Source organism: Mustelus asterias, chromosome 23, assembly GCF_964213995.1.
Source record: "Mustelus asterias chromosome 23, sMusAst1.hap1.1, whole genome shotgun sequence".
NCBI classification, from domain to species: Eukaryota; Metazoa; Chordata; class Chondrichthyes; order Carcharhiniformes; family Triakidae; genus Mustelus; species Mustelus asterias.
In genome coordinates, this window is record NC_135823.1 from 41,156,265 (window position 1) to 41,170,368 (window position 14,104).

Genomic DNA, 14,104 nt, shown 5'->3' on the forward strand with positions numbered 1-14,104 from the left:
GCCTCGTCATAATGCAGCATCACATCTTGAAAGCAAATCAGTACAGTGACTGACAGCAATCATTGGAAGTTCAGAAAAAAATTGATTGCTTGGTCAAATGTTTCTGACGAATGCAAGAGGTTGCTCTCAAAGTCAAACACCCTTTTCATTTATAAAGAGAAAAATATAAAAGCAGGAGTAAGCCATTTGGCCCCTGGAGCCCGCTCCAGCATTCTGCAAGAACATGGCTGATCAGCTGCCTCAGTTACTCACTCTGCTTAGAGCTTGGATTCCCTTAGTATCCAAAAATGGGTCCATCTCAGACTTGAATACATTCAACAACTGAGTACTCGCAGCTCCTTGATGTAGAGAATTCCAAAGAATTACAACCCCTAAAGTGAAGAATTTCTCCTCATTGCATTCCTAAATGGTCAATCCCTTATTCTGAAACTCCTAGTTCTAGACTCTCCAATTAGGGGAAACATCTGCATTCATGCTACCAAGTCTCTTGAAATGTTTGTATGTTTCAATAAAATCACCTCTCATTGTTCTGAATTATAGGGGGTATAGGCCTAGTCTACTCAACCTTTCCTCATTACGACAATCCCTATATTATTGGAATCAATCTTATGAAACTTTATTGCATTCCCTCCTAGGGTAGGAGATCTAAACTGTACAAAGTATCCAGATGTGGTCTTGTCAAGGCCCTGTACAATAGCACTAAGGCTTGGCTACTCTTCAATATCTTTGTAACGATGGATAAAATACCATTTGCTTTCCTATTGCTTACAATACCTGCATAGCAACTGTGTGATTCGTGTACAAGTACTCCTAGTGTCTCTGGATACCAACATTTCCTAGTCTCTCACCAATTGAAAAATATTTTCCCAAAATGGATAATGTCACATTTCTCTACTTGTATTCCATCTACCATATTTCTTTGAATTTACTTAACTTGTTTGAATCCTTATGCAGTATCTTTGCATCCTTCTCATAGCTGTTTTTTCCTATAAGGACACAAGAGATAGGAGCAAGCCTAGACAGACAGCCCATCAAGCCTGCTCCGCCATTCATACAGTCATGGCTAATCTCAGGCTTCAACTACACTTCCTGCCCAATTGCATATCCCTCAATTCCCCGAGGGACCAAATATGTATTTGTCCCCAGCCTGAAGTGCAGGTAGAGTATCCTTCATCTGCAAATCCAAAAAAATACACAAATGTTCTAAAACCACACCTCATTTGAACTTAATTGATTTTTAGTGCAGGAAGTCAGTGACCCTGATCCGACAGTAACCTCGCCGACCATAACCTGTATTTATTATTCATCTAACTTTTTTAGCCATTTTATTTGCTTTAGGCTATAACCAACCAAGGCTTCGGCCTTGGTACGTACGCAGTATCCAAAAACCAAAATGATCTGAAACGTGGATCGCAACAAGCCTCGAGGGTTTTGGATAAAGGATATTCAGCCTGTACATTCAATGAAGCAGCATCCACAACCCACTGGGGTAGGGTGGAGAATTACCAACACCAACAACACAGTGAAGAAATTTCTCATCTCAGACCCAAGTGATCAACCCCTTATCCTGAGCCTGTGGCCCCTCGATACACCAGCCAGTAGAATAAATCTCTATGTCTACCCTGTCAAACTCCTTCTGAACCTTGTATATTTCAAGATCATTCTTCTAAACTTGACAATATAGGCCCAATTTAGGCCCTCTCATAGGGCAACCCTCTCATCCCAAGGAGCAATCTAGTGAATCTTTGTTGTACTGCTCCCAATGCTATAAATACTTCCTTAAACAACCGAGATTAAAACTGCAGTATTCCAAGTGGATTAATACTTAATTGAATAAATAAAGTTATTTATTTATTCGTGTACTCCAAATTCTCTTGCAATAAAAGCCAACATGCTGTTTGCCTTCCCAATTGCTTGCTCCATCTATAAGCTAACTTTGGGTTCCTGGAACAAACACTCTCAAGCCTCTCTCAACATCAACATTTATAAGTTTAATATCTTTTGAAAAAAAAAATTCTGCTTTTCCATTCTTACAAAGTGAATAACCCCTCACTTCCCCACATTATTGTCCACCTGCCACCTTATTGCCCACTTCTGTAACCTGCCTATCACTTGCAGACTTACATTTCCACCCAGCTTTGTGCAGTCAGCAAACTCTGATACATTACTTTGTCCCTTCATCTCAGTCATTAACATAGATTGTAAATAGCTGAGGCCCTGGCAGTGATCGTTGCGGCACTCTTGCGGTACAAGAGTTGGCAAATCATGTTGCAGCTATATACAACCCTGGGAGCACTCATTTGGAGTAGTGCGTGCAGTTCTGGTCACCACACTACCAGAAGGACGTGGAAGCTTTGGATAGTGCAAAGAAGGTTCACAAGGGCGTTGCCTTGTCTCGAGGGCATTGACTATGAGGACAGGTTGAATAAACTAGGGTTGTTTTCACTGGAAAGACATCGGGTGAGGGGAGACCTGATAGAGGTCTACAAAATTATGAGGGGCATAGACAGGGTAGATGGTTAGAGGCTTTTTCCCAGGGTGGAAGTGTCAATTACAAGGGGGCACAGCTTCAAGGTGAGAGGGGGAAAGTTTAAGGGAGATGTGCAGGGGAAGGTTTTCATGCAGAGAGTGGTGGGTGCCTGGAACACACTGCCAGAGGTGGTGGTAGAAGCAGGCACATTAGGAACATTTAAGATTCATCTGGATGGGTATGAATAGGGAGGGAATAGAGGTATTACGGCCCAAGTAAGGGCAGAAGGTTTTTTTAAAGTTTAGTTTAGTTAGAGCACCATGAACGGCACGGGCTTGGAGGGCCGGAGGATCTATTTCTGTGCTGTACTTTTCTTTGTTCACTTCACTGGTCACAGCCTGTGAACTTAAAAACAGCCCCGTTTGCTTCCTGACTATTAACTAATCCTCTGTACTACCCAACTCCATGATCCCTTTCTCTTGTCTTTTAACCTTTTGTGTGGTGCTTTATCAATTGCTATATCTATTGGTTCCCCTTTATATATTGTACTAGTTACATTCTCAAAACACTCTAGTTCGCCAAACACAATTTCCCTTTCACAAAACCACACTGACTTTGTCTGATCATATCATGCTTTCCAATGTATGTTAAGGTTTCTTTAATAATAGATTCTATCACTTTTCTGACGATTGTTGTCAGACTAACTGGCCTGCAGTTCCTCGTTTTCTTTCTCCCATTCTTGAATAGAGGAGTTACATTTTGCTAACTTTAAATCTGATGGGACCAGTCCAGAGCCTAAGAGTTTTAGGAAATCTTGGCTGCAGAGAAATGACAAAGGGTTGTGAGCGTAGCCCAGTCCATCACACAAACAGCCTCCTGTCCACTGACTCTGTCTATACTTCCCGTTGCCTCAAGAAAGCAGCCAGCGCAATCAAGGATCCCACGCATCCCGGACATACTCTTTTCCACTTTCTTCCGTCAGGAAAAAGATACAGAAGCCTGAAAACATGTATCAACCAACTCAAGCACAGCTTCTTCCCTGCTACCATCAGACTTTTGAATGGTTGTATCGCACACTAAGCTGATCTTTCTCTTCACCCTATTGGTAACTGCAACACTATATTCTGCATCCTATTCTTTCCTTCTCCCCTATGAACAGTATGTTTTTGTCTGTAACAGCTCGCAAGAAACAATACTTTTCACTGTATCCTAATACATGTGACAATAATAAATGAGATATAGCGGATGTTCTGGCTATCTTTCAGGACTAGGGTGTAGGCCATCAGATCCTGGGGATATTCTGGATTTTAGTTCCTTAAATTTTTCTAGTACTCTTTCTCTGCTGATATTAAATTTACCCATTCTTCTTAGCAGCTAGGTTATCCCCAATACTGGTATGCAAACTTGCATCTTCTACAAATACAGATTGTGGAAACAGAAACAACATATTTGTTCAATATCTTTACCATTTCCTCATTATGGATAATGATGTCTCCTAATGTCTTCTAAGAGACAAATATTTACATCAGCAACTCTCTTCCTTTATATATTCTTGTAAAAGCTCTTAAAATCTATTTTTATATTCCTGGCTAGTTTGCTCCCATATTCTGTTTTTCCCCTATTTATCAACTTTTTCATGGCACTTTACTGGTTCCCAAAACACTCCAAAGCCTCAAACATACTACTATTTTTTGCAAGCCTCTTTTTTTAATCTTATGCTATCCTCAACTTCCTGAATAAGCTATGAATTATTCTTTCTTGCTGAGTTTTGTATTGTCAGTTAACTTGGATACATTGCATTAGTTCTCTTCAGCCAAGTCATTGACAAATCTTGCAAATAGCTTAGGCCTAAGCATTGGGCACCTTGCGGTATCCTATTAGTTATAGCCTGCCAATTTGAAAATTGTTAAGTGCTACTGTTTTTTGTCTGTTAACAAATCCATGCAAATACATTACACCCAATTCCATGAGCCCTAAATTTGTTTAATAACTTCAAATGATTTTTTAAAAACCCAAACACTACATCTACCAGTTCTCCTTAGCCACCCTACGTGTTAAATCCTCAGAAACTGACTTATGAAACAATATCCCTTTCATATATGTGTTGACTGTGCCCAATTATTATTTTCTAAATGGCCTTTTTAATGTTCCTAATAAAAGATTTGCATATTTTCCCTAATACTGATGCAAGCCTAAACAGTCTTGAATATTTCCTCCATGTGGATTTTAAGATTTGAGCACACTAGCTATGACTAACACTACATTCTGCACTCTCTCCTTTCCTTCTCTATGAACGGTATGTTTTGTCTGTATAGCATGCATGAAACAATACTTTTCACTATGTTAATACATGTGACAATAATAAATGAAATCAAAATCAAACAATTTAGGCTGACACTGCAGTGTAGTACTGAAGGATTGCTGGATATTTTGGGAGTGCCATCTTTTGGATGAAACATTACACCAAGACACTGATTATCTGCACAGCTAGATGTAAAAGACCAATCGATACTTCTTTTGGAGATAAGTAGAGAGTTCTTCTGATTTTCAAGCCTATATTTGTCTCTCAATCAACATAGGTTAAATAGTCACCCATTTCATTGCTGTGCACAAATTGGTTGCTGTATTTAATTACAGAACTAACAATTAGCTGCAAAGTGCTTTGGGATGCGCTGCCAACGTAAAAGGTGAGATTTATACTCTTACTCCTAATTCTTGTGTGTTTATATGCAACTCTTTCTTTCTTTGGTACAATTCCAAAATGACACTAACTTGAAATGCGTCCTAACTTCCAAAACATAGTGCAGAAAACATGAATATATGCAGCAAAAGAAATAATATAGGAATAAGTCAACAGATACAAAAATCTGATCAGATAGATAGAGATGTAATTGCTTGGAGGACCCCTGGGATCCAGTGACAGACTCCAGTTTGAAAAGCTCTGTTTCAATACTCCAAGAACTGACAAAACTTTCCAATGATACATTTTAAAAACAGGTTTACATTTTCCGCAAAATGTCACATACTTTCACTATGATTCCCCAAACATTCCATATTAAGTTTCAACACAGAAATGTTTAAGTATTTTCCGAGATTGACAAGAGTTCCAGAATCGACTGGGTTCTTGCTGATCCTTGTAGGCAGCTGCAGATATCTAACGTTTTGCAAAACTAACCAAATAAATCTAAAATGATTAATAATAGTTTGCGATCTGACACCCAAAGGACAAACACAGATCAAGAAGAGCCACTTATAGCCTTAGATGAAAGGCTGAGTGTAGCCATTTCTTCACAGAAGAACCAAAATCCACATTCTCAAAAAATAGCAGCAGTAAGGTGAACTGAGCATAGATCTACTCAATAAATGACTAGTAATGAGATCTTCAGGCTGAAGAAGAACATAAAACCTAGAAACTTCAGTATTAGAAAATGACAAATCATAACGTGGATCCTGAAAACTTTTCCTGCTGGAATTGGAGATGATAAATGTACTTCAAATTTAATATAACACTTAAAAAATGCGAGGTCGAGGGTCAGACGCACTTGATTGTCATGCTCTCTATCAGGGAGCAACAGAAATGTAAACATTACAGCACAACGCATTTTTTTTTAAGACTATAGGAAACAGGAAGTGTAACTCATTTAAAAGATTATAGACATTTGAAAGGAGTTAATTACAGAAATTATCCATCTTGTTTTTCAGCATCCCAATCAAATCTATAATTAAAGATAGAAAAGTGGAGTGTATTTTTAATGTGAGTTACTTATATCTTAACTTGGTCAGTCCATTCTTGGTAGGTACAATATATGACTTCTCTGCAGAAATCTTCTATTTTTGGCTTCCAAATTCAGCAGGAAGCCAAACATGTTAATAAGCAACCCATAAAGAATATGAATCACCATTTTCTTCCGAGTGAGGAGGCTTCAGTACGAACTAAACACTGCACTGTGTTCAGTGCAAACTGACATTTCCCAGTTCTGCCTCCAGTACCAGAAAGGAGAGCTTTTTTAGTTCAAGGGTTTGAGTGGCACAGTCGTTAACATTGCTGCCTCACAGCGCCAGGGACTCAGATTGGATTGCAGCCTTGGATGACTGTCACTGTGGAGCTTGCACATCTCTCCATGTCTATGTGGTTTTCATCCGGGTGTTCCAGTTTCCTCCCACAGTCCAAAGATGCGCAGGTTAGATAGATTGGCCACGCTAAATTGCCCCTTAGTATAGGTTAAGTGGATTAGCCATGGTAAATGCGCAGGCTTACGGGGATAGCGTGGAGGGGCGAGCCTGAGTGGGATGTTCTTTTGGAGAGTCAATATAGACTCAATGGGCTGAATTTCTGCACTATAGGGATCCTATGGCAAGCACAATCACTGATTAATCATCTAAATATCAATCAGATACTATCTCCTTGCGAATGATAAAGACCTCCAAGTTCAAAAGACTAAGAGGCTCCAGTATTCCCACCGGGCAAGGAGTTTTTAAATTAAAGGAAGTTTTTCCTCAAAATGGGGAGCTGGCAAGGGTCTTTTAAACTGAAAAGGTTTCTTGCCCCCCCCCAACCCCACAGTATGCATCCTTCTGCAAAAGTAAGTCACATTCGAGATAATGGCTTATAAATTCTCAATAAAACTATTACTTGTTCAAATTATTTACTTTCAATCAAAATTATTCTTTAAGACACTCCAGGCAGTTGATCTGTCGTGGGCTTACTTGTCACTGAAGCTGTCATAGAAACAAATCTCATAGTAATCTATAAAATTCTTACAGGACTAGACAGGGGTAGATGCAGGAAGGATGTCCAGAACCAGGAGTCTAAGGATATGGTAAAAACCTTTCAAGACAGAGAAGAGGAGAAATGTCTTCATCTAAAGAGTGGCATGTCTGCGGAATTTGTGACCACAGAAAGCAGTTGGGGTCAAAGCATTGTACAAAGTCAAGGAGTTAGATGTAGTTCTTGGGGCAAAGGGATTCAAAGGATATGGGGGGAAGGCAGGAACAGGTTACTGAGTTGTGTGATCAGCCATGATCATAATGAATGGCGAAGCAGTTTCGAAGGGCCAAATGGGCTACTCCTGCTCCTATTTTCTATCCAATCACAGTCGATATCTTGCTCAAGCTGCACTCTCGAGCCTGGAACATGGTGCGATAGGATGTAGGCATGTGCCTGTGGTCCATTGCAAAGTGAGTTGCTTAATTCAGTCATAGCACTATAGGTAATTGCCAAGTAGAGACGAAAGGTTTCCCTACTGGAAGAGAAGTAAACTGGAGGACAGGTAGCTGTAGTAAATAGTCTCATCTTTCTAGGTTACTTTCACTTGCACTCCTTTGCCTTTGCTTTTGTTGGAGTTCCAAGTGAAAGAGAATCCCATGCTGATCAGTCAGCTTATGAATGAAGGCCAGAAGTACAACCTAGATTGGAGTAACACTGGTCTATTAGAAAATCATTAAATGGTGCGTTTTTACACACAAGCTTCTCCAAGGACTTTCTGCACAAGATGTTATTAGATCATACTGACAGCTAGGCAGACTGGTTATAATGGGTACAACACATTTCTAATGTTGGAAGATGTTAGAAGAAATGGGAAATTGTTTTTATTTGCATTGGGAATGCTCCATATTATAGAACTATTGGAATAAAGTTAAAATGCTGGTTAGGCCTCAACTGGAAGTGTGTACAGTTCTGGTCACACTGCAGAGAGGACATATTTGCTCTGGAGTAAAGAAGAGATTTACAAGAATGTTGCCAGGGCTTGAAAATTGCAGCTATGAGGGAAGATTGGATAGACTAGATATGCCTTCCTTAAGATAGTGGAAGCCGAGGGGTGACACAATTGAGGTGTACAAAATTATGAAGGTGCTAGAAAGGGTAGACAGGAAAGACTGGCTTCCCTTACCCAAGAGGTCAATTACTAGGGGGCATAGATTTAAGGTGATTGGTAAAAGGATTAGACAGGCCATGAGGAGGAAAAGCTTTTTCACCCAGAGAGTGATGGGCGTCTCGAATTCAGTGCCTGAATTGGTGGTTGAGTCTTAAAAGGTACCTGGATCAGTACCTGAAGTGCTGTAACCTGCAAGGCTACAGACCAGGTGCTAGAAAGTGGGAATAAAATAAGTGGCTAGTTTTTTTTATTCGCCTCTTTTTTGACCAGTGGGACATGATGGACAGAATGGTCTCTTTCTGTACTGTAACATTTCTATGTTTCCAAGGATCTTAGCTGAAACGATAATGCACAACATCATGGGATTCAGGAATTGGAATTTTTTTCAATTATTTCTGAGAGAAGTACGAATGCAAGTTCATTAACATGCAACAGAAGTTTTACCTTGATAACTTGCATCCAACAGGTGACGAATACTGTGACCACTAAGCAATATAAAGGCCAACTCCATACCACAAATGGCATCCAGAGCACAACTACCTAAGGGTGCCCAAATTGTCATATATTAGAACATACTGGGAGCAAACAGACCAAATAAGAATCATTGGCCGATTAGAAAGGTGAAAAGGTACCCTTAGTTACTTGTTTTGTCAAAGAATTATTCTCTCCCTGAGCAGGGAAAACAAAATAAAGGTGTCAAAAACCCAGAGCAAACAGGATTTCCTAGGTAATAGTTTGATAATCAATTATACGCCATAAAGTACGACTTTCGACTCTTGAAGAACCCTGAATTAACATCAGAGGGCCAACGTTATATAGAGACAGGGCCATTTATGCGTGGTCAATGATATCTGACAAGATTATTCCTTTTTTGGTGCAATATAAGAAAATGCAGATGGTGAATGGAAGAGGTATACAGATAGGACGCACTGTGGATTGCTAATTTGCTTTTGTTAACCAACCTGAAGTTCTTGCTTTTTCAAAGTCAAAAAAATCAATGTTTATCTATTTTAGTATTAATACATACAGACACAGTGACATAGCCTGAGTTTTCTCTCACAAAGTGGTGGATTGGAAGTCCAGGAGAAAGGAAGATGAAATTGAAGTAGGTGCACGAGCAAATTAAAGTTGAGGTTCAAGGAAAATAGACCACTATTCGGACTCGTTTCAGAGCAGCAAGAACAAATGCCGGGTCACAGTTAACGTGGCTCCCTTTGAGATCAAGGAGAGGGATCTTGTGCTGTAAAAGGACCGAGGAAATGAATGTCACTTCCTACTTTATTCTCAAATGAAGTTTCCTCTTCTATTTCATCTGCAAATCTATATCACACAGCTCGTCCATGCTTTGTACATCAGAGAATTAGATTAAACATAACAATTCTCCTGAAAACATTCACTTCTCACTGTACACATCTATGCAAGTGCTCTTCAGGATAAGATATCTTTCCTGGGTAATCATCCCCCTTCTTTGGGAGAGCATTTCTAAGTGAAGCTCATTTCTTTGGACTATCGAGGCGGTGAAGTTCCTTAGAGCTTCTTGGACATCACTGCCATAACTTCAGTGGATGTCCTGCTCATGCACATATGTAGGATTTTCACCGAGGTCACAGTGGTGACGAAGGAGTGCCGTGCACACTAACATGTCACCCTTAACACTATTCTACGTTTAGTATTTTTTACCATATATTTAGTGCAAATCATAGTAACCCAGTTCAACAGACTAAAGAAAAAAATCTTGTTGTTCTTTAAAACAAAAATAGTAATAGTCCAGAGCGACGTAGCCATACAACATGCTAGTGCTCAATCTCTGCAGCACTGCAGATTTCATAGAACAATTCATTTTCTACCACAGGATCTCCAGCTTTAACAATCTGCACATAATGTCTGCAACAAAGTTTAAACATTTCTCCTGCTTGCAGAACTCTTCCCAGTTTCATTATGAAATATTGCCCCAAGACAGCAATTATACTAGTAATCATTCATTTGATAATTGCATTAACAAGTGTATTGAGACACGTGAAGCACAATGGTCCCAGCCTCAATTCCTCACTACACCAAGTCAACTGGTAAGGGCATTACAGTTGGGAAAATTAATCAAAGGTCCTGCTCATTATCCAGTGATTGCAGTGGGAATGTGCAACTTTGTGGATAAGATCTTGGTGCAGTTGAATTGTCAAACAGCCTGACACACACCTCCCAAGGTATCATAGCATATCAACAACTTCAGGACAGGATGCAAGGGAGAAAATGTAAATATTAAGACCTGATCATCTATTAAGTCAGGTTATTGGTTTGTGCAATAGGCCAAGGAAAGGCCTCGGATTTGTCCCTTGGAAGATCAGCCCAAGTTTACCAGGACATTTTCCTGCTCACAGCAGCAATCAGTGATTTGAAAAAGTATTCTGAAATCTTTACCCTGGCTTCACTCAGTTATGCAGCAAAATAAAATTACAGTGCTACAATGTGGTCAGAGATCTTCTGTATTTGCCTGTTAGGATAATACATAGGTTTCAACACACATACTTAATAGTCTTTGTTACCTTCCACCTCATGAAGACAAAATCACTGTTCTTTAACTCTTCATAATCAAATTCATCTGAGTTAAATGTTTTTGCATATTGGTAAAATGCCAAGAATTTCCCCTGGGGAAAAAAAATAAAAAAAAGTAAGCACACCAAAAAGCCAAAGCACTGCACATACAACACTAAAATCCTACAGCAGAGGAGACATAAGGATTTGAAGATGCATAATCCTAGTCATTGCACAAGGTTAAAATTCAGAAGAGGGACTAAAATGACTGAACAAGGCTTTGATAAGAAATTAACATAGGTAAATGATAACAATTGTGTGATTTTCTTAAGTACCACAGTCTGCTTTGTCTACTTGTGAGAAAAAATTCAATCTCTAATTGAAAATTTGTTTCCAAGAAGAGTCTAGTTTCTCAACCAAATAATGTTCCAAGCTCTAAAGATCGACAGTCACATCAAAGACATGACCACTTCAACTTTGACATGCTTTGAAATATCAAAACAGGAAATGCTACCACAGAACAAGCTATCCTATTTACGGTTCTAGCAGTCCAACCATAATCCAATTCCTATAACATGGCTAATTTATTTGTTAAATTTCACTTTCCTGAGGTGCAGGTTTTTCAATAGATTTTCAGGATAAAAACCTTTAAAGGGTTCACACGTAATCTCTTTAAAAATGTCCCAATTTAATGTTCAAAATTTTAAAGTTTAACACTTCTGATTCAAGCTACATTTGTACGGTTTTGATCCAAAAATGTAACGTTTTTCCTCAGAGCTTCAAGAACCATCAACTTTCCAACAAATTTCATGCTTCCATATAACAGAATCAGTTATACTGCAAAGGTGGACTTTTTCCATGAAGATCACAGAAACCACATGGGACACTTTTTTGTTAAGAAAGAAAAGGACATATTAAGCAGCTCTGACAGTAAGTGGGTAAAGATATTGTCTGGTGTAACATTGAGTCACAGTCCAGAAGGTTCCAGGTTTGCCCAGTTAGGTGATATCAGACAAGGCAGCAATTGAGGGGAAGTAGAGGTTACATCTCAGTTTAATATCCTTGAGTTAGAGAGCACTAGCTTGATATTTTGAGTTTATCTTGGGATAAACATCTTGTGCTTCTCAAAAGTTAAGTTTGGTTGCTGGAAAAGGTAGTTTAATGAAAGACCAGTAATTTTCTCCAGATCTGCCAATGTCACTCTTTAGTTAGGTGCACGGGTGAGCTGGAATGCCTTTCTCTCAAGCATTGCCTTATCCTGAAAAATGACTGACCCACCCCAGAAATTCCTCACATCCGTGTCAGTGAGACAGGAAACTCACCACGTAGACAAATTTCAGGGAAAGCACCACCTTCTACCCCTCCATGGCACACAGGTAACATGTCCATTTACTAATAATTGAGAGTCATATTTACAAGAAATGTCCGATAAACTAAATGGAAAATGACAGAAACTCTTTGATGGTTGAGGCTGACACACACAGTGGCAGGAAGAATGGGAACTTTCTTGTACATCCAGTCCTATACCTCATCTAGGAGTGATCAACATTCCACTTCCCAGTATCTTTCACTTTGATGAAGTCAATGTTCATGCAAAGCAATCCAAAACACAATGGGCTGAATTTTAACAGCTACCTTAAACTGTCAACCTCTGCATTTAATGGAGCATGCAGCTAGCCTGCTCCCACGAGGCAGGTTGACAATTTAAATATTTTGGTTTTACAGTGATTGGCCAGGTTTCTCAGACCTTAAAGCAGCATAGAGAAGGCAAGTGCCTTTACAGCACTGCTTGTGGGCCAGGAGAAGTGCTCAACCCTTGATCCCCCATCCACCCGGATCAATAACTGGATGTACCTGCTCTGTGGCTTGTTCATGAATCCACTCGGCCTGATTATGTCACTGACTAGTAATATTCAGGCCAGTGTCTAAAAATGCAAGATTAAAGCGTAAAACATTTCTCACGTACCCAATGTTTTCTATCCACATCTTCATCTGCATCCCATTTTCTTGTTAAAAATGGATGTTTTTTACTGATGATTTCTCCTTCAAAGAAGGTTGTAAGAGTTGGATATTCCTGTAACATTTAAAATTGAACAAAGAATGTAAAGTTATACCATTTCATTAGGAACTCTTACAAAATTAGCCCTCATTATTATTAGACTATTTCATAACTGTTAGAGAACAGCATTGACATTATAAACTGTTGGCACCTTTCAGGAAAAAAACAAAATAAAAGCCCTCTAAAAAGTTAGTTCCTCTAAATTTGTGGAATTATTCAAGGCCCTATTGGCCATTTACAACACAGATATTAACATATTTCACAGCAAGAGGATATGGCTAATAGTATATCAATTGTATTGTTCAGATATATAGGTGAAGGGCATTGTTTAATTATGTACTTTGATCACATATAAATAAGGGACCAAGGCTGCTGGGCATTACAGGGTCTGGAGTGCTTCCTCAGCCCCCAAAATGACATTGTAACATAATTCAGCAATGTTCCTTTAACTTTTTTTCTTTACTTAAAGTGCCCCTTAGGGGCTATTAACTGGTTTAACTTGCTGTTTTCCCCCTAATTGGTTAGTTTGTTAAATGTGTCTAATTGATCTATTCAAAAGCAGCAGAATGGCACAGGGACCCCGGTTCAATTCCAGCCACGGGTTTGCACATACTTCCCGCATCTGTGGGGGTTTACTCCAGGTGCTCCAGTTTCCTCCCACAGTCCAAAGATGTGTGGGTTAGGTTGATTGGCCATGGTATATTGCCCTTTAGTGCCAGGGGGACTAACAGGGTAAATCTGTGGGGTTACAAGGTTAGGGCTTGGGTGGTATTGTTGTCAGTACATGCTCAATGGGCCGAATGGCCTCCTTCAGCACTGTAGGGATTCTATGAAAAAAGTATAAAGAACTGGGAAACTGCAGTGTTGAGGAAGAGGTAAGAGACAGAACAAAGTCAACAAACTCTCTTGGTAAAGGAGGAGCTCTGTGTCTTGACTTCACCAACTGGCTTGGATTCTATTAACAGATAAAGGCTTTAACTTAGAAGGGTAAAGTTTAGACTTAATTGCTTTTTATCCAGAGGTTGGAGATAGCGTTTGGAATGGACCGCCACGAGAGACAGTGGCAGTCCATTTGTCAAAACATCAGTTTTCTTTGCTTTTGATACTGAACTAAAAATACATCTCTGCTTAATATTAAATCATGGTGTGGAGATGCCGGTGTTGGACTGG

General features: G+C 39.4%; 1 protein-coding gene across 2 annotated transcripts in view; it reads right to left on the bottom strand.

The window, feature by feature from the left end:
- Positions 1 to 14,104, bottom strand: part of gid4 (GID complex subunit 4 homolog) — a 39,684-nt gene that overhangs the window by 8,579 nt on the left and 17,001 nt on the right. For both annotated transcript variants that reach the window (XR_013500672.1, XM_078240387.1), the window contains exons 3-4: positions 12,842 to 12,949; positions 10,887 to 10,988 (exon numbers count right to left, since the gene is read on the bottom strand). Coding sequence is in view for 1 of the 2 variants with exons in the window: in XM_078240387.1 (XP_078096513.1) it covers positions 10,887 to 10,988; positions 12,842 to 12,949 (210 nt within the window). In the remaining variant the exon portion in view is untranslated. The remainder of the gene's footprint in view (positions 1 to 10,886; positions 10,989 to 12,841; positions 12,950 to 14,104) is intronic.